The sequence below is a fragment of the Lagopus leucura genome, unplaced genomic scaffold, assembly GCF_019238085.1.
Source record: "Lagopus leucura isolate 7727_CA_CO unplaced genomic scaffold, USGS_WTPT01 Super-Scaffold_100004, whole genome shotgun sequence".
NCBI classification, from domain to species: domain Eukaryota; kingdom Metazoa; phylum Chordata; class Aves; order Galliformes; family Phasianidae; genus Lagopus; species Lagopus leucura.
The window spans coordinates 9,508,992-9,528,802 of record NW_024962264.1 but is presented as its reverse complement, the minus strand read 5'-3'; the positions used below and the strand labels follow the sequence as shown (position 1 = coordinate 9,528,802).

Here is a 19,811-nt window from a genome sequence, read left to right as displayed (position 1 = left end):
ATGTGGCAGACCACATGCCGTATAAGAAATGGTTGAGCTCTTTATTGTTTAGTACATTTCGATGTGGTTAGAATCAGTTAAAACAATTGATCTTTTTAGGTTGTATGTTTCCACTCAGTGCATATCCTGTCTGCCGTACAGTTTCCTAACTGCAGTTACCAGAGATCAGGGGCTTCTCCAGGAAGCAGTGAGTCATTTTCTTGCAGTGTGTGAGCCTTGCCATGTGTCAGTGAAGTTTAATAGTGAAGCACTGCTGGTTAGTACATTAACAGGTGCTATAGATACCCTCCCCAGTTGGTGACATGCCAATCGACAAATGAAAGAGTTATATAAAGTATAACACATAATAAGAACATACTAGGGAAGCTGATGTGGCCACGCCTCAGAAGATCTGTTTTGTGGAGACAAGGGACAGGTTGTTGCAGAAAAAGCTTTATGGCATGTGATGAAGTTTGTTTTTACAGGAGGAGGCAAGTGTGTTAGTCAACCTAACATAATCCAAGCTAAAAATGCAGCGGAAGAATGACATAAAGCATTGTAGCTAGCGTAACTCATCGTTACAGTTGGGATAATTTTTCTTCTGTAAGTGTATATTATCTTTGAGATACTAAAAGATGAAAGAACTGTTAAATATGTTTCAGACATAACAAAAGGATCGGTGCCATTCAGCATGGCTCTCTGCAGGTTTTAATACAGAATTTTTTCCCCAGTTCCATATCACAGTTCATAGACCTGCCAGTGAAATTACCCAGGATTTCAATATATTTAGCATACTTCCCATGGCTTTATTCCACACATGTGATAGCATGCAATTCCTGCTCTCAGGGCGGTCCATTTCTCTTGGTATTTTTGCTTCAGTACCAATACAAACACAGACCTCCACTGAACTGCAGTGAGATGTTTCGGTCTTTCCAGAAAGTTCAGTACCTTCAGTGAGTATTCACGTCCAGAAAGGACTCTCAGAGACCTCACTGACAGCTGCTGAAGGCCAAGCATGTCTGCAAATGAGCCACAGGTTATCTGAGGCTGGGTGCATCAAGAGTAGGAAGAACATGCCTAGAGGCCACATGTGAAAGTTTTGATTTTCGTGAGTGGCTTTACTATACACAAACAGCTGTGTAGCAGCGGGTAAGGAGGTTGTGGATGCTCCATCCCTGGAGGCATTCAAGGTCAGGCTGGATGCGGCTTTTGGGAATCTGGTCTGGTGGTTGGTGATCCTGCCCATGACAGGGGGTCAAAGCATGATGATCTTTATGGTCCTTTTCAACCCAGGCCATTCTATGATTCTATGTTTCTGTGATTCTACGAACTTAATTGCCAGGAATAATTTAAAGCACCATTCAGTTCACAAGGCCTTTGTGTTACTTCTCACAACTCCCAGTCTTGTTCTTTCTACATTGTGTGGCAGAAGTGGGATCTGTTCTGTTTTCCTCAGTGAGGGCTTCCCACATGGAATTTTGTGGAAATTACTCTGCTGTTCTTGTAATTAAGGATACTGTTGTAATCCACATATGCAGCCATGTCAAATGAAGATTTCAGTCAACTTCAGTACCAATCTCTGAACAGTAAAATCGGATGCTTGAATATTAATGATGTGCCCATAGCAGAATTTGCTCAGAACAATTTATTTTCTTAATTTCAGTTAAAAGTTCCTTAGCTTGTTCTAAAACAGCAAACTGAAAACAGTCTGCTCCATTGTTTGGAGAATGCATGCTGGCTTCCACCTGCAGAAGCATTGGTTACATTTAGGGAGGGAGAGCGTCATGTTAGCTTTACCCCTTGAAGTGAATTACAGTAGGAGCTGTTGTCCATGGGAGCTGGGAGCAAATGGTGGCCTTCACGTTGGGGCTTTCCTTTGGCTTGACTGCAAACGAAACAGTCTGAGAGCCTCTGCTAACTTCAGGTTTAAATTCCTGTTCTGTTATCAGTTGGTGCTCTTCTGTTTTCTCTGCCTTTTCTTTCTAAACTCTTAATCCTCTCCTGTGCCTACTTCTCCCCTGTGTAGCCCCCTCCTGCGCAGTGTCACTGCCCATGCTGCCAGTCCCTGCTCAGCTCCCAGGGCCTTTCTCCAGCTGCTCACAAACTGTGCATCTTCACCCTTCTCCTTGTGGGGAGCAGCTGAGGGTAGGCCCAGGAGGACATTGCTCCTGTGTGGTGCTTTCTGGTGCCATGGGGAGCTTCCCATCACTGCAGAAAGCCTGCAGTCATCAGTCCCAAATAAGGCACCAGGCTCTATCAGCATTCATGAACTGATTTTTTTCAGAGGCTCATGATTCATCTAGATGTCAGTAGGCTGTTGTTGGAGAAGACATTTCCCAGGAAGAAGCTGTAAAGCTCTAGGGCTTCTCAGCGAGAGGTGGCAAACATTTCTGTAGAGCGGATAAAGCAAAATGCCATTCCCTAACCATGTTCTTGAGTCTTGCTGAGCCTTCTTAGCTGAAATTTCCACGCAGAGAAAAGAAGCCTTAGGCAAGCAGCAGGCTCTGTTGGGAGGCTTGAGCATAAATGGCCCACATCCTTTGCAGGCTTGTACAATGGGAGGAATGAGAAAATCTTACCGTAGGCAGGCTTGTTACCATTTTTTCCTGCCAACTGTGTGCTTGTCCTGTGGTGGTTGTTAAAGAGCTGGCTTGTGCAACTTGGGATTGATCGTGCTTCATTTAGCAGGGAGACCCAGGATTTTCCAGAAAACGATAAGTTAAAAAAAAAAAAAAAAAATTCAATTTAGTTCACATCTAAACTCTCTGTTTAGTTTGTAACAAAGGCTTCAGATTGTCTGCCCTAAAACCAGGTTCTTCAGCTGCAATGAAGCACCAGAGTGACTGTGCTGATTTTCACAGTAGCTGAGCACTCAAACATCCCAGCTTTTCACTGCAGCTCAGGAGGATAATTAACTAAATATCTATCAGCAAACATTTGGTGTAACCTTTTCTACTATCTCTGCTGGTGTAGCCAACTCACAGACTTTGCTTCTTCTGGCTGTAGTATTTTAAGTAAATAATCAGTGGAAGTGTCTTTCAGTTTCGAAGACCTACACTGCTTTTGGGGTGATTGTACCACATAGAATAGTTTCCCTCTGCTTCTCCTTCCTTTCTGCAAATATCTGCTGGATATGCAGACAGTTGCATTTTGGCAGTGGATTGGATGACTTGAAGCTATTCGCTAACATCCTTAGCCAAGCGCTCAGAAGTCAATACAGAGCCTTCCCTTGACTGTAGTGGAATTGTGCCCTCAAAGCACTTACAAGCAGGTAATGAGTGAAACCAATATAATTAAACTTAGAAAATGTATCTGGGTCACTCTAACAGCAAAACCCAGAATATATTTTTTTCGATCAGTATTTTGTATCATTGATTTTACAATATGCCGCTTAATTGGGGGTGTTTTTTCCAACCAGAATCATTTGGGAGTAAAGGGATTAATGGTATTGAGAAATGTTATTTTAGATTCTTTAATGTTTGGTTTGGCTTTCAATTATAATCCCCTGTTTTTAAAGGTTTAAAAGTTGGCGATAAAACCCCATTCTAGGAATAGCTGGAATCAGAGCAAAGGATAGACAACCAATCCCTTGAAAAAAATTAGAAATCATTTTTCTTGCAGTAGAAAAATAAAACAGGTCTTTTTTTCTTTAAGGTACGGTGCCCTCAAAGCCACATCTCATTTAAAAATGAAATTCTGAAGACTTCTGTTTCAACAGCTAAGAGTGATAGATCTAATGAATGTTTCTGAGTCCAAGTCCTACAGATAAATAACTGGTATTTCACTTAGGAAAGTACAGGTTCCATTGGTTCCATTAAAGCTAGGTATATCCGAACATGCCTTTATCCCCAGCTGCAAGGAGCTCTCCCTGCCTGTGGATTTGGCTGGAGCCTGACTATGGCAATTCTAATTTTTATCCCAAATTTCAGCTTGTGGATATCAGTCATCTGGGGGTTATGTAAAATTCCTGTCTTTTTCATCAGGAGCATTTGTGAAAAATAGTCTTGAGGGGGCCAACAGTCAGAGGGAATGTATGGGAGGGGAGAAAACGTGCTAAGTTCCTGGTTCTGAAAAATAAAAACAAAAAACTATCCAGCATATGGTAACCTTCTGCGTTCAAAGGGATTACTCTTGTGCTTAAAGCTAAGCCTCTGTTTATGTTTTTGCTGTATATGTTGCTTAGTTTCTAGATGCCTGATGTTGGAGGCAGGCAGGTAGTGAGATTTTCAGAAATGCCTTCATGCAGGCATGTCCAACCCGTGGCTGCACCCTGCCCCACACCCATCAGCATCCCATTCTGTGTTGTTGCCATGCAATAGCTGGCAGCAGAGGGGCCCTCTGCCTAAATGGCATCTGACATGGAAGTGGGTATGAAGCAAACGTGTGTTAATTCCTCCTTGTGGAAAAAATGGCACCCATTGACATTCATTGACACTTGCTGAATGTTTCTGGAGACCAAACAACGGATGTGAGCACAATGAGGTGGTGGGTGGTGCGTTTCAGCAGTGGCAGTACCTCTGCTGGTGCAGATTTTGGTGAGCGTGGCATGCAGTCTCTTGTTCATCACTGGCAGCAATGCATAGCTAATGGTAGAGGCTGTGTTGAAAAAGTGTTATGTAGCTGAGGATTTCCTCTATTAATGTTCTTGTGTTCTTTGTATCTGTTGTCCTTTCCATGGAAAATAAATAGGAGGCATTACTTTCAGGCTGGTCTATGTATATGCTGCCCAAGACAGTTTCTCTTTCCTCAAAGCGTCCCAGGCAAGCCAAAAGTTTGGACACACGTGCCTTAGCATGTGAGATAGCTGAGCATAGCAGAAAATCAAGTTCACAGAGCAGAGTTCATCTCCTCTGACTTGAGCCCTCCAAATACAGAATTTCCAGTCTAGTGGTTTAAACCCCCTCTGTGTTTAGTGGTAATCAGTAGGAAGGTAGAGTGGGCCGTTCACACCACTTACCATCGAGGGGAAGAAATCACGTGGCAAAATTACCTTCAGGTCATTCAGGTTACAGTAAGCCTAAATGACTAATCCAGATTATCTGTCTGATTCCTGGGCAATAAACATAAATGGGAGCAACTTAACTTCACACGTTTCCTAACTGAGCAAGGTATCTACATAACTGTAGCTCAACCTTGCGATGCTCCTTTGTCAATTTTAAGGTTTTGTACCTTAACATACAGTACCTTCATTTCTGAATTAACCTTTCGTTTGTTTGTTTTTGCAGTATATCAGAACTTCAAACCCAATTCTTGAAATAGTTGTGCCAAAATGTTTTCTCCATGCCTTGGGGAGAACTAAATCTTCCTGAGTGGGCTAGTGGCACAAGAATGTGTTTCAAAAGGCTCTTTACCTCTGTGTTTTTCACCATTGTAAATGGAGAACTCCATAGTAGTTGCTGATATATGAATGGGAGCATCTGATCTTGATTGAGTTGGCATAAAGAAATCAAGGATAGAAATTAGTCTTACTGCTTTAAGTCCTCAGCTTGGATGTAGTCTTCTTACTGGACAAACAATTCTTCCTGCCTCTTGGTGCTCACTTGAAATCTCAGTGTTCTTCCTGAATAGGTACTCTCATGCCAAGGATGCAGTGCAAAAGCTGCACAATGCATTGCTTCCTTGTTAGCTCAGTGAAAATTTAAACACCTGGCTTGAAGAGCTTGGCTCATTCTGTATGAATAGTCATGTTCATATAAAACTGCGAAAGAGAAGAAATTACGCAGGTCTGGATTCCATCCCTGGTGTTTGAATCACAAACCAAGGAAGAATCTGGACTGCGTTTTCAGTTTTCCAATATTGTTTGTTTGTTTTCTCATCATTCTATTTATGTGGAAAATGTAGCATTAGCAAAGGGGACAATCTTGTGATTTTAAAATAGGTGTCTTATCAGCAGCTTTGGCTTCTATTTTTTGCACCTCACATGTAAATTTGCCCACAGGCAATTCCCATGAATTCCTATTCCTGGAAGCTCCGATATCTGCTCTATAAAATGTATATTTAGGGAAACAGTGATCATCTCCCTTCAGCTACTGTCTGTTTACATTTATAATCTGACTCAGCAGTCTGCCTGTGTTGAGAGACCATAAAAATCAATAAGTGCACTGCTTTTTCAATTTACATGTTCCCCAAAACCTCTCAGTACAAATAATGGTATTTAGAGACCGTGATTGGGAGTTTGGCAGTGGATATTTTTAATGCGTGCTTTGGGTCTCTCTTGCAACAGATTGTATCAAGCTTGCAAACTGTGCATGTTCATTCATCATATGTTGCCATTTTCAGTACTTGTTTGTAAGCACTTCCATGGGAATCGAGAAAGTGGCAGTAGGAGCAGTGGGCCTAAGAAAAAGTGAAAAAGTGAGAGCAGGTGTATTAAATGTTTTTATAAAGTAAAAGCTCGATTTTCTTCTTTCCCTTCCCATTAGCCCAACGCAGATTGTATGGACGATATACCTCCAGACTTGGAAGCCTCCATAGGAGGACCACCAACCAACCAGATAACAGGAGCCAGCGATATTACAGTGAACGAGAGCTCTGTAGCCCTGGATCCCCCGGTGCGGACTGTGGGAGTACTACAAGTAATCCAAGACATAGACTCCTTTCCCCAGGCTGGGGAGGGTAACTTCACAACAAGCAGTAAGTTCCTCTTTGTGGCAGAATTTGCACGGGGAGAAATGGTTAGGAACTTGAATCGCAGACCAATATTTAATGGGGGAAAAGTGGCCTTTGAGGGCTTTTATAGTGGAGCAGTGGCCTTACGTTAAGCCCAGAGGAACTCCACAAGGTAAGTAGTTAAAGATATCGTGTTGTTCTGTTGCACTGCAAGCACTGTGTGTAGTGTTTGCCTGTGTGCAAACTCTGTGTGCCCCTGGTCTACAAAAAAAGGAAGTTGAGTTCTGATTTTTGTCTTTCCTTTCATCTTCTTATGTCAACTGGAGCTCATCGGCTTCTTTATTCATTTTTGGATTTGTCATTTTATAACGTTTGATGGTCAGAGTTCCTGCACTTGAAAATTTGAGCAGAGTAAAATAACACTGCCAATTCTTACTAAAAAGGATAAATTTGAATATTTTCAGTGGTTAGTTTTCACTTGTTCAAGGGCTGCCATTTCAGCTACTAACTCAAAATGTCTGCACCTCTGTTCCTAAAAATGATGTTCCTTGTTGAAAATCTACTGACAGCTTAAGAAGAACGTTTGTCAGCTGCTTTGGTTGAGCATTGTAGTAGACTCAAATTCTTACTATTAGGTAAAATAGCAAATCAATATATCTGTTTGATACCAGTTCTTGTATTAGTATTCTATGATTCTATTTACAAGGATATTGTAAAAAATCATCAGATATACTTGAAGGGAATCAGAAGAATATGAAAATACAGGTTTGTGTATGGAGCTAGCATGGGTCCTGGGAAGAAAAAAAATGAAGTGTTTGTACATATTAGTCTGGGCCTGAGTGCAAAGTCAAGCAATAGTATGATGTGTGAACGATGGAAGAGACATGAGGGGACTCATATCACAGCCAGTGTGATGGCAGTGAAACACTTGTGACCTTAGCTATAAGTGACCCAAAAATGGGTTTTTAATTTTTCTCCCTGTTGGTTAGGTACTTGTTTCAGTTTTGGTCCTTTTGCAGTCAAAGTTCAGGATCCAACAAGGTCATTGACACAGCTGTGATTTTCTTAAGCCTTTTTGGATGCTGGCAAGGGCTGTTCAAAATGAGGTGTTATTTTGTTCCTTCCAGTAATTGTTTTTAAAAACATTTTAGGCTGATTTAAACTATGAAGGAGGGGGTTTACATCACAGTATCTCAATACTACCAAAGACTGGGCTTCACTCTGGTTTCAGCTGTACCCCTGGTATGTTCCTGTAGCAGCAGCTCCCCTAAAAGGTAATACCCTTTTCCCACTGTTCTTTAAAAGGCCCAGTACTGGTGTAGGAAAGAAGGGAGAAAACCAATGGCTGCATGGCCCACACTGAGAAAAAACAGCAGTCTGGTGTAAAACCCAGCACAGGGGGCGATTCATGCTTTTCATCCCAGGATCTTGGCACACTGAGAAGCAGTTCTGCTGGTTTGCCATCAGTGGTTCCAGTGTGGAGGCAGCCAGGGAGCACAAGAGCTCAGTAATGCTCCAGCCACCCTCTTCTCCTTCCTTCTGGTTTGTTTCCAGAGTCTGTAGAAGGATAGTGTCAGTGCAAACACATTTGTTCTTTGTTTTCCAAGTTGCCAGCTAAATAACTGATTGAAAAACTTGCTTTGAGCCAGAGGAACAAAATAGGAATGCAGAGATGCTTAATTTTGCCTTCATGTCCTCCCTTTTTCCCCATAAGCTTTGATGTCACTGGACAGTAGTCACTTAGCACTAAGCAATCCTAAGAGCTAACAGCAGAGTCCATGGGCAAGGAGCTTGCAGGAAAGCCAGTACTGTGTCCAGGCACACAGCTGGCAGCAAACCATGGAGCTCACTCAACTATCTTTAATATGTAGCCAGGAATTTTCATCTGGATTTCTCATGTCATGGAGTACAGTACTTGCATACTAGTCAGTTGTAGGTGAGCAAGTTTACGTGCTGTCATCGCCACATCGCAAGCAGTGCAATCTGCAGATTTCCCAGAAACAGCCATTTGGTCTCTTTTTGTAGTGGATCTCCCAGCAAAGAAGAGGTCTTCAGTTGGAAGCTAGAAGCTGATTCCAGCAGTGATGGGAATTTGTCCCTCTGACTTGCATATGTGGCTTTGTTGGTGCTCAGGCACTCTAAAAGGTAGAGCCTAACATCACAGGCAGACAAAAGGGAACATTTTGGACTGCGATATAGTTGTGGTGTGAGAGCAAATGCTAACTAAATCAGAGGGCAACTTTAGGCTAAATAACTGGGTCACAGCTGTCATATAGTTGGGGCTTTGTAAATGTTGTGTCAGTTTATTGTATTCAGGCATTATATTTCTCATTTCCAGAATCCTCAGAGTTACACAACTTCTGAGCTCGCTGCATGTGCCCTTTCTGTGACCTGTCCAGCCTGGGAATTTATAAGTGCTGACACTGATTGCTCCTAGGAATCTTTGCTGAAGTTACTAGATTATGGCCTCTTTATATAGCACTGGTGATGGGAACGCACTGCAAGGCTGAATTTGTGCAAGAAGTTTTTCTTCCTCTTGTTGCTGAATCTCTGTAGACTGCCTCCAGTGCAGTCTTGATGTGACACCCTTGTGCCCAGCAGCATAAGCACCCATTCTTGCATCCTTTTGTTTTCCTGGCAGAACTCAGTAGTCCAGGAGGTAATGGACTTGCTGCCTAGTTTCCATTCATTTCTGCAGTACTTTTTGCTTAATTGTCATTGCATCTCTTTGGCTTGTTGATTAATAATTCTGGTATTGTTTTCTTGGTTTGGGTTTAATTTTCCTTTCTGTGTTTCCAGTGAGCATTCAGAGCCAGAAGAGCTCCCACTGTGTGTCTGGAGGGGGGATATTTCCAGAATACTGTTCACATTGGGTGAAATTCTGTCTCCATTGAAATCTGGTGGCAAAGCTCCCACCTTCTTCACTGAGGCTAGTTTTTCATTTTTGGAACTCAGCCAGTGCTTTCCTTTTCATTTCTCTGTGTGTGCTCAGCAGACATTTCTTTCCCTCCTTTTTTTCTCCCCAGTGTTCTGGAACGGATAATGTCTTCCAAAGGAATTTTGGCAACAAGGTGTGCTATGAACATCTGGTTGGTCTTCATCTGGAGGCCTGTCCGTAGCGAGTCCCTTGTTAAATTCCTGCTTAGTAGCACTGAACACTACAATACGGACCAGCAATTTGGTCAGATGGCTTCTACCAACATTCAAGCCTTCAACAAGTTTTTTAGAAATGTCTACAGACCTGATACTGTTCAGTGTTTAGTCTTAGTATTTAGTCTTTAGTCTCTTTGCTCTTTTTGCTGGGATTTTGTGCAGGATCTTGGGATGACATCTTGAAATGTGGAATTTCTGTTATCAGTTGCTGAAAATGGGGGGATGGAAAAAATTTAAAACTGGAATGGGGTGGGAAAGGAGGAGGACAGAAAAGTGTGTGAAATGCATAAAACCTCATCTCAGCTGAGTTTTCTGTTTTGACCTAATAGCACAAGTCCAGTGGAGAGCTGCAAAAATCATCAGAAGGCTGGGACACCTCTCCTTTGAGGACAGGCTTAGGGAGCTGGGTTTGTTTAGCCTGGTAAAGAGAAGGCTCTGGGGAGAGCTTACAGCGGCCTTCCAGTAGTTGAAGAGGGTCTACAAGAAATATAGGGATAGACTCTTCAGCAGGGTGTGGTGCAGTAGTGCAGGGACACTGAAGGTGATGAGAAAGCAGCATCTAGATATTTTGAGAGTTGTACATCTGACACTTGAAGGAGGAAAACTAAATATTCTTTTTTTTTTTCATCTTTTATAGTATCCATGGTCATTTGCTAATTACAGTAGTAGATAATATGCACTGCCTTAGTTTTTGCTGTATGTTGGTATTTTTTTTTTAATTTAGAGAAGCTGTTATGTTCTCTTCAGTGTCATGTTCTATCATACTATGTAAGACCTCAGAAATCACACCTACACTGTCTCTGCAGTTGGAGGAATATTCATAGATAGCTCTACTGCAAACACGGGGGGAATTTAATAGAAAAAGCACAATTTCTCCCCAATGGTAGCCTGTTGCCTGCGAAGTCCACTGAGTTTGGCAGGCTGTATGGCTGTGTGTGCGGTCTAGGGAATAGCAGTAGTTCCTTTTCTACCTCCCTTTTTGTTCCTTCCATGAAACCCTGACAGCATAAAGCTCATCATGACTGTTAGGACACCTTCAAGTCTCTTTGATAGCTCTTCATTAAATCTATTAATATAACTTCTCAAATAATTATTTTGATCTGTGTATATCTAAAATGTCTTTCTGAAGAATAATCAGTCTTTGGAAGAGGATGAAAGCGCATGGTAAGAATCTGATCTGCTGTTGTCTTGCAACCACTTGACTGTTCTTCGTTGCTATTATTAGAGGTTTTTTTAAGCAGATGTAAGGGAGGAGGAAAAGGTGGAAAAATTCCCTAGCCACTAGTTAATACCGAAAGTTATTAACACTTGCATTAGCGCTTACCACAGTCCTTGAGACAGAATACTGATGGGACCTAGTTAAAGGCTGAGCAGATTGGGCCCCGTGTGCCTGGAGTATGACCTAAGTCCTGGTGGCTCTATTAAAAGCTTGTGCGGATGTTGCGCTAAATAGTTACCATGGACTGAAAATTCCAGTGAGCTGAGGTCCTAGATATGTTTTGAGACTCATACCACTGCCAACATAGCATTGGTGCTTTGGAAGGCCAGCGGTGGTTTGAAAGGGTCACCAAGTTAGGCTTAACTGGCACTAAAAATGTGCCCTGGATTGTTAGAAATACCTCAGAAACTCATGCCAGGCTATGTGAGCGAATAGTGAAATTTTCCAGTTACAAAACTGCTTTTCCATATGTTGAGATGTGAAGTGCAAAGTCTTCCAGTAGAGCATGCAGCAGAAAGAGTTGTTCAAAGAATGCTATGGAACAAGGAACAAATTTTAAGTCTGGTGGATTTTTTTGTTGTTGTTGTTTGATTTCACATCTGTTATGTACATTGGCATTCTGTGTAGAGCTAAAAAGAAACTGTTGGTTCCCAAATTGCTCTTCTTCCCCACAGGCACACTAAGCTGTCCCTGTGGCATGGTCAGATCAAGGTGCAGGGTAGGTACATACAGTTGAGCCCCCATTTGTACAACTCAGGCTTGTGCTTCCCTCCTGCAGAAACCAAGGGCAAGTGGCAGAGGAAGGACCTGGCCCAGACTTTGATTCTGAAAGAGCCTGACAGTCTTTACCTAACAGTTTAAATATAATTGTAAGAAAAATCAACATCTCATCAGGTCTGTGAAATGCTGGGGTAACACGTTTTTAAACTGTTGCAATAACAGTTCTGTGGCATCCCTGCAGCCAAGGTTGGGGAGGCTGGGGAGAAAATACTCTCCTTCAGTATGTCTGTCTCTTTGTGCCAATGCTGTGGCAGTTACCACCTTGCCTCTCTGTCACAGATAACTTATTCCTGCCTCCGTGTTGCCCTTCTGTTAAGCAGCTACCTTGTGAGCCCAATCCAGAAGCCAGCTGATTTTTTTTCTGTTTTTTTTTTCTTTTTTTCCATCTGGATCAGTTCCTTGATGCAGAAGTAGTTGTGCCAGTAAACGGCAAGAAAGAATTTGGGAAAGCAAGAGAAAAGTGGGCCATATAAGCCAGTTTTCTCAACACTATTGCCAAAAGCAAGCGCACTATCTCAGAAGTATAGCAAGACCCTGTGCAGCTGTCTGTTTTGTCCAGAAATCAGAATAAACAAATAGGCAAAGTAAGCATGATGTTTCAATTGTATACAGGCTGCTGAACGTGAAAGACATCAGAGATTTATCATGTTGTGATGAAACTTAGAAAGGAAAACTGCCATTGTAAAAGCTGTGATGGCATGTGGAATTGTCTCCAGAAATATCACTTCCAGTTGCTCTGGCTGTGCGTTCAATGTGAACAGGGGAAAAGGGGATCTGAGGGCTGGGATCAGGCTCAACATAGCTTATATCTCTATTTATACTTCACCATCTCAAACATATAGCTAGATAAAGCATTGAACGACAGTGTGTGTAAAGCAAACGGTGTAGAGTGAAATGCAAATCTGAGCTGTAGTCAGAGACCAGATCACTTAATACTAAATGTTCTCTTTAAGATTGGTTCAGCATCATGCATGCAATCTGCTTGATTGTTTAGGATTCAGTCTCACATCTCTAATGTCTGTGGAGTTTTTATTCTCATTAGTTTTTACACAAAAGCGTCCACTGAAACAGCACAGGAAGTGCTGTTTAAGATGCAGTGTGCTGCAGGTACTCTAAATCTTTTTCTGACCATTTCAGGATCAAAGACATAGGATATGGGATGAACGAGCTTGAATCAGCATCTGAAAGTGAGAGTTAAGAAATCAGACTAAGCAGCAGGCAGGCAGACAGAGAGGTCCCTTTGGGAGGGTGAAAACTTGAGGCTGAGCTACTGGAGGTGCTCATAGAAAGGAGTGCAGTATTTGCTGTGGTCATCACTGATTCTGCTTGCATGTTCTCTTGTTCTGGTTGCATTGCTTCCTGATGGAGTGTACGTTTTCTTCAGTGCTCCCAGTGTCTTAAGAAGATGGAAGCTGACTCAAATGAAGACGTAAGCCAGGCAAGAGTTCTACTGATGTGCTTTTTTCAGTCGTTGGTATTTTCTCCTTATTCCTCTAGGCTAGTCTGTGAACAAGTGCCAAGGGCAGTATCCTGAGGAGCATATTCAGGATGTACTCAGTGTGGTGCACAATGACATCAGGGCTGCATTAATGGGCTCCCAAAGTGGCCAGGGAATGTATGATGGAATATCCTTGCAACTCATCCTGTTTATTATGACTATCTTTTACAAGTGCCAATACTTTTGACTGTTCTTTTCCTGTTTAACTCATTTCTGAGGCACTTGAGGAGCAGGCAAGAACATATGCTCTGTTCTGGCAATAATTAAACCTTATGGTAACGCACAAATTAATGTGCAAAACAACTCACCTGGAAATATCTGTGGTGAATTTCTGCTGTGTTTGCCACTGTCTAGACAGCCTCCAAGTATGATGTCCTGTACATATGACTACCCTTGCTTCAGGTTTTGCTTTGTGAGGGGGATATTGAAGATGAGACGTTACTGAACTTTATTACTTTATAATTGCTGTTGAAATGGTGATGGCACCAGTAAATGGTCTTTCTATGCATGACCAGCTCTTTGTCTGCAAGGCCAAAGTAGTCTCAGAGTAGAAGTTTTTAGAAAAATGTCTCTGCAACCTGCTGTGGGAGATGGAATGTATACTCCCAGGTGCTGAGCAGACCGCAGCCCGAAGATATCCCATAAAGGAAATAATTTTGAAGAAAAGCTGTGATAAAAAGAGTTTATTTCTGGTTGTTCACACTCACAAGTGCTTTGTTAAAATGCTGTAATGGCTGTGTATTCTACAGGGTGGAAACAATTTCATTTATTTGCAGTAATTCTTTCTTCCTTTCTCTGTTATGATTGAAACAAGCAAGTCAACTTCACTTTTAAAAACAGAAAATATAACAGAAAATATAAATTTACATTCACCTTCTAAAAGCCCTCCTAAGTAATGTAACGGTATTTTAACTTAAGTATTCAAGCAAAACCAAAAAATCTCCCAAGGCCTAAATATTTTTTGGGAACCATCATTCTCAATGAGAAGTGTCGACATAGAAGACTTGGAATGGAAAAGCAAGGGCAGAAGGGTTAAAAGTGAACTTAATGTCATGAAACGTTGACTCTGACTTTGCAATAAAGTTTCCAAGAGTAATAATGAAGAGTTGATGCAAAGGTATTTTCATTTTTCTGAGGTTTTGTGGTTGGCTTCCAGGCATTGATATTTTATCTTTCCCAAGTACCTACCAGTACTCATCTCTTCTGCCTCTCCGAAGAGCATAAATATCTGCAATTCAAAAGAAGGTGGAATAGAAGTATGCATTCACCAGTGAGATTGAAATAGACAATCTTTTAATGCAGAGGACAGTATTTAAAATTTACTCTGTTCCAGTATGAAGTTGTATTTGCTGAGTGTTAGAGTGGTCTTGATGATGGTGATGGTGTCCTAATGACCATACTTTCCTGTAAAATTCCAGCTGCAATTTGTCAAACATCAGATGGCCTTACCCTTCCATTATCAAGAAGAAACTCCAGAAACTGGTATCTCTATTTTGGCCTTGTTCATTTTCTCATGAGCATGTCAGCAAAAATCTATGGTGAGACAATAGCTTGGAGGGGTTTTTCTGATGCCAGAGGCTGCTCACTTGAAACTCAGCTGTAACTGTAAGCTTATTCAAAGGGAAACACAAAATTGGCCCTAGGTTTATGTAAACTAAGACTGGCTGCTTATTGATGTTCCTACTAGGTTTCCTACCAAGCAGCCCAATGCCTTTGAGTGCAGTTGGCCAATGGGAAGGTAACCTGAGTGCTCTGACCGACATGTCTGGCTTTTGTGGCCTTTAGGTGACAAAGTTGTGGTAGTCTTGCTGTTGATTGTCATGGCTGCCTCCCTCTAGGCTTTGAGTGTCACATCTTGCATTTTGTAAGAAGCTGAGTGGAGCTAGCTTTGTTATTTGTGTTAACTGAGAGCTGGGAAAGCAAGAGATGCTAGTTAAATGAAGAGCAAAAATATGCTGGCATCCTTGCTTCAGGGCGATGAGACAAAATAGTTGGCAATGCATCTCAGGAAGACAGATCAAGTTAAGCTTGTGCCATATTCTTGTTTATAGAGATTCATTTTGGAAAGGAAAGGGAGACAAGTAGAAGGGAGGGAGGAGATCGATTCAATTAAATAGAAATCTTTGACTTTGTTTATGTAAATGCTGACTTCTTAAAATAAGCCATCTTTATAGATATATCATCATACAAGATTCAAACATAGCAGACCTGGCCTGACAGATGAAAGGTTTATTTTTTAATAGGGAAAAAAACCAAACCTGTTCAAATGCTGCAGCATTTTCAAAGAAATTGTTGACTTTTTTCCTTTATGAATGCTTCTCTCAATTATTGTTCTGTACTTACATTTTCATAAGGAGGATTCCATCTGTGGCCAGGATCACATGCAGTGTTCAGTCAGAGCAGAGATGGCCACAACTGTAGGCAGAAAATCTTACTGATAGCAAACCATTGAGTAGGCTGCAGGAAAGATCAGAGGTGGAATAATTTCTGTTCAAAAACTGTACAATTACACCAGAATGTAAAATGTGTAGCAAGGTTTGATGGGTTTGTGAGGTTTAAGAGAGAGGTTTTAGCAGCTGAACTCATCTGTTATTGTAGGATGTTTAAAAAAAAAAAAAATAGTAATAAAAAAAAAAATAATTAATCTCTGTGGGTTGGTGTTGTATGAAGTGTTCTTTTGAAACCTCAGCGTTATAGCTTTTAACTGATACCTGCCTGTGGTTCTGCGCTGACAAAGAGATGAACAAAGTGACTGGGGAGCTTGTACAGTGAGTGATACTAATTTCTAGCAAATCTGAAAGGGATTATATTGTGCAGCCCCTACAATAGCAGAGTATGTTCTACTACCCAGGATGTCCCCTCCAGACCACATCTCCTGAAGCTTCCTTTTTAAGTAAAATAAATACTCCACGTGTTTAAAAAATAAATAAAGATTATAAATTGTTGTTTTGAAGCATGAATTCGGCACTGCCTTTTGTTGCTATTACTGTTTTAAAACAATGTTGTCTCTGAGACTCCATAAAAGATGAAACATCTGAAATGCTTCACTCTTTTTGCTTTACTTACTTTAAAGGAGACATTTGTGGTAGCTCCAGCAGTAGGTAGTGAGTCATCTTCAGTGTTCACTGTTCAGCGAAGGGCAGGGCTGTGCTCTCTGTGTGTGCAGGAGTGAGGACAGGACTTACGTACCTATCAAGAATGCATGTGAACACAGTGCACTAGAAATGAAATTTAGACTGTTCTCAGAGTAAATTTCCTTATATAGAGGTTTTGTGATATTGAATATTAATGAAGGCTTTCTTGCAGAGTTTTTAAGTACTCCTAGAGGCCTCACAAGTGTATGAAGGCTGCAAAAAGCTTGTGAGAAGGAGACTGTGAAATGGTAGACTGCTTACAGAGTCAGTGAGATGCTCTACAATTGAGGCTCCATGATTCTGTGCTGCTGTTTTTTTCCAAGAGATTTCTTCCACAGCTGAATTGCTCTTAAATCAATATTTGTGTTATGAACTACAGTAAGTAGATAAACAATGACCTATAAAGAAATATGTAATTAAGCTGTCCAATTCAAATCAGATTGGGCCGTCCTGTAAAGTTCAGAAACTTGTTTTCATTGGCTATTTGTGCTGTTTCTGTGATGTATTCTCTATTTTTATAGACTCATGAGAAGTGATCTTTAGCCTAAGCAGCATGCTTTGGCTGGATATCTCTGAGTGTTTTGGGGGCATTTATCTAACAGCTCTACTGGGGCATGAGCATATGTTGGGAGAATAGAGTCAAATCCTGCAAGTGAACGTGGGGCTGGTGGAAGGCAGCATGCTGGTTTGTTGCAAGGCGTCAGAGGATAAGGCAGCAGCAGGGGAAGTGTGACATACATTGTTACAGCCTCTGTGCGTGCCTGCTGTTTGTGGGCAGCCCTTGGGTAGCACAGAGGCTGCTGAGCCTTCTGTGGATGACCACTGAATGTCATCCTGATCTGCCCAGACTTGGCAGGAATAGCAGTCCCACAGCTGTGCCACGCTTTAGGCACTGGAGCTGTTGCTACAGCAGAGCCAGACCTGTTCTCAAACATGTTATTCTCTTGCATCATGAAGAAAGGAAGGCTGTTTTCTGCTGAAGGTAGAAGTTCATCTTTTAAAAGTTGTTTTGTTTGTGAGGGCAGTAAGAATGATATAATCTCTATGAGTGTGTTTTTTGTTTTCTCTTTTAATTACATTACTGTGTGCATTCTTTCCATAGTTAATGGGAATGCATCCCTGTGTTAAGGGAATGAAATTTCAGCAAAGGATCATCATCACCAGTGTACAAGGTGGGATAGAAATGTCTAGTGACAAGCACACAAAATTCAAGCGCTGGGCTGAAGAATTGACCCTCTGGAAATGTTCAGGGATCCCAGGTGGAGCCCACTGTTGGAAAGGAAGGGGGGACCATGTGGGAGATAGGAGGAAAGAAGATGTGCATGTGTTTTACTTGAGTAATTCCACCACTGTTGTGCTTGTCAGCCGTCTACTTCACAGAGAAATCCTCTAATATATGCACAACCATTTTTGTGATGCCTTTGCACAGATTTGTTTGTTGTAACTGCTCTTGAGAGTTCAGTCTGTGATTCGTCAGTGTGTTGGGTTGCTAGTGACCTAGGGTTTTTTGAGAGCTTTTGTGGTTCATGCTGTTTAAAGAGGCAGAATTGAAATCGTGCACACGCTGCCATGATGAGGGAACAGCCAGGCTGGTGTGAGCTCATCCAGCCCCCTCATTCAGGAATTAGCAGGAGTTTGCTTTAAAGCAAGCTGTTGTTTTCTCTTACAGTTGTGTGAGCTTCTAGTTGAGGAAGCAGTTCATAGTGATTAAGCAAAAATGGGGGTTTTTTTGTTTGTCACAGCAGCCTACGTTTCACACCAAGTTCTCGGGATTAATTGCCCCCATGCAGATTTTCACTGGCTAGTTGCCACCTTTTACGTGAACTGAAGTAGGAGTGAGAAGCTTGTGACAGCCTTGAATAAACGTTGCAATAAACTGATCTAGCCAGGCTCTGCTGATCCTGTGTTGTCCCTGCCTTGTGGCTCCTTTGATGAGTGCCTCTTCCAGGCATTGAGACATACTTCTCCTGTTCCCCTGAGTGTCAGAGGTGGCGTTCCTAGGCTGGCCATGGCTCCAGGTGCCTGTGCAGGATCCTGCCATGTCGGGGCCATTTGGCACAGATCACAGTGCGGTGTCCAGCAGGCCATTATAAGCCACAGTCAGCCCCAGCCACAGGCACAGCTGAGGTCAAGAAGGACCAACAAGGAAGACAGTTTTGTGCAGCTACTTCTGCTAAGGGGGTTCCCAAGGAGAAGCCACAATACACCAAGAAAAAGTTTTGCAAACCACTGGCCTTCTGCTTTAACACTGTGTCATGCTCGGGGTTACCAGGGTACATCTATGGTGTGACTGCAGTGAGGAATTTGGCGACTATGTCTCTAGATCACTCTGTGAAAAGATGTTTCTTCCTTCTGTTCCCTAAGAACAGAGCAGAACTGAAGTTTCTCTTACCATTAGATGCTTGTTCATTGAATCCAGTGCATTGTGCGTCTGAGTCAGCCTGTAATTTCCTTCTCCTTTCACGCTTGCAGGAAGCAAAGCACACTGCTGACAGGGATTTTTAAAATACAAATAAAAAGGTCAGTCACAATAGCAGTCACCAGGATAGCCCATGGAAAGTGATACACCCACTTCAACTGTGTGATTATACTTCTTGTATGTAAAAGTCTCTTTGTTATGACAGGCTGCCACTAGGCCATAAAGCATGTAACACATGCTGGCGTTACATACTTCTCACCTTGGCTACTGGAAAAATCTTTGCAGTATTCCTTACGCACCATTACCGTGACCAAGCATAATTATTTTTAACTTTGTCACTTAATGCTGTTTGTTTTGTAACATCACCAAGGAGCCCTGGTCATTTAGCAGCTGCCAAGAAAACAAAAGCAGCCTCTGTGTCACACTTGGTGGCTCAGAGATTTAATGTCATGGTGCAGCAGGGATAGATGTTGAATTCAGGGAGTGCCTTCCCTTCCTTCCTCTTCTTCTGCATGCTTCTTCATCATTTTTGAAAGGTCTTGGCAGTCTAGTGAAGTTCCAAGTGATTGGAAAAGGGGAAGCATGACCCCCATTTTCAAGCAGGTAAAAAAAAAAAAGGAAGATCCAGGGAACTACAAGCTAGTCAGTCTCACTTCTGTACCTCGCAAGAGCATGGAGCAGATCCTCCTGAAGGCACATGGAAAATAAAGATGAGGTGGTTGGTGGTAACCAACGTGGCTCCACCAAGGGTAAACAAACTTGGTGGCCTTTTATGATGGAGTTACAGTGTCAGTGCATCAGAGGAAGAGCATCAGATGTCATCTACCTGGACTTGTGCCAAGTGTTTGATGCTGTCCTGCATGGCATCCTGTTCGCCAAATTGGAGAAAAGAGGATTTTATGGATGGACCACTTGCTGGATAAGGAATTGGATGGTTGCACTCAGAGAGTGGTGGTCAACAGCACAGTGTCCGAGTGGAAATCGGTGATAAGTTGTGTTCCTCAGGGATTGGTGTTGGGG

The 19,811-nt window shown here is 42.0% G+C and overlaps 1 protein-coding gene across 1 annotated transcript in view; it reads left to right on the top strand.

Annotated features, from left to right (window-relative positions):
* RNF150 (ring finger protein 150) overlaps positions 1–19,811 on the top strand; it is a 119,689-nt gene that overhangs the window by 83,339 nt on the left and 16,539 nt on the right. The window contains exon 6 of the mRNA XM_042871570.1: positions 6,402–6,612. Coding sequence (XP_042727504.1) covers positions 6,402–6,612 — 211 coding nt within the window. The remainder of the gene's footprint in view (positions 1–6,401; positions 6,613–19,811) is intronic.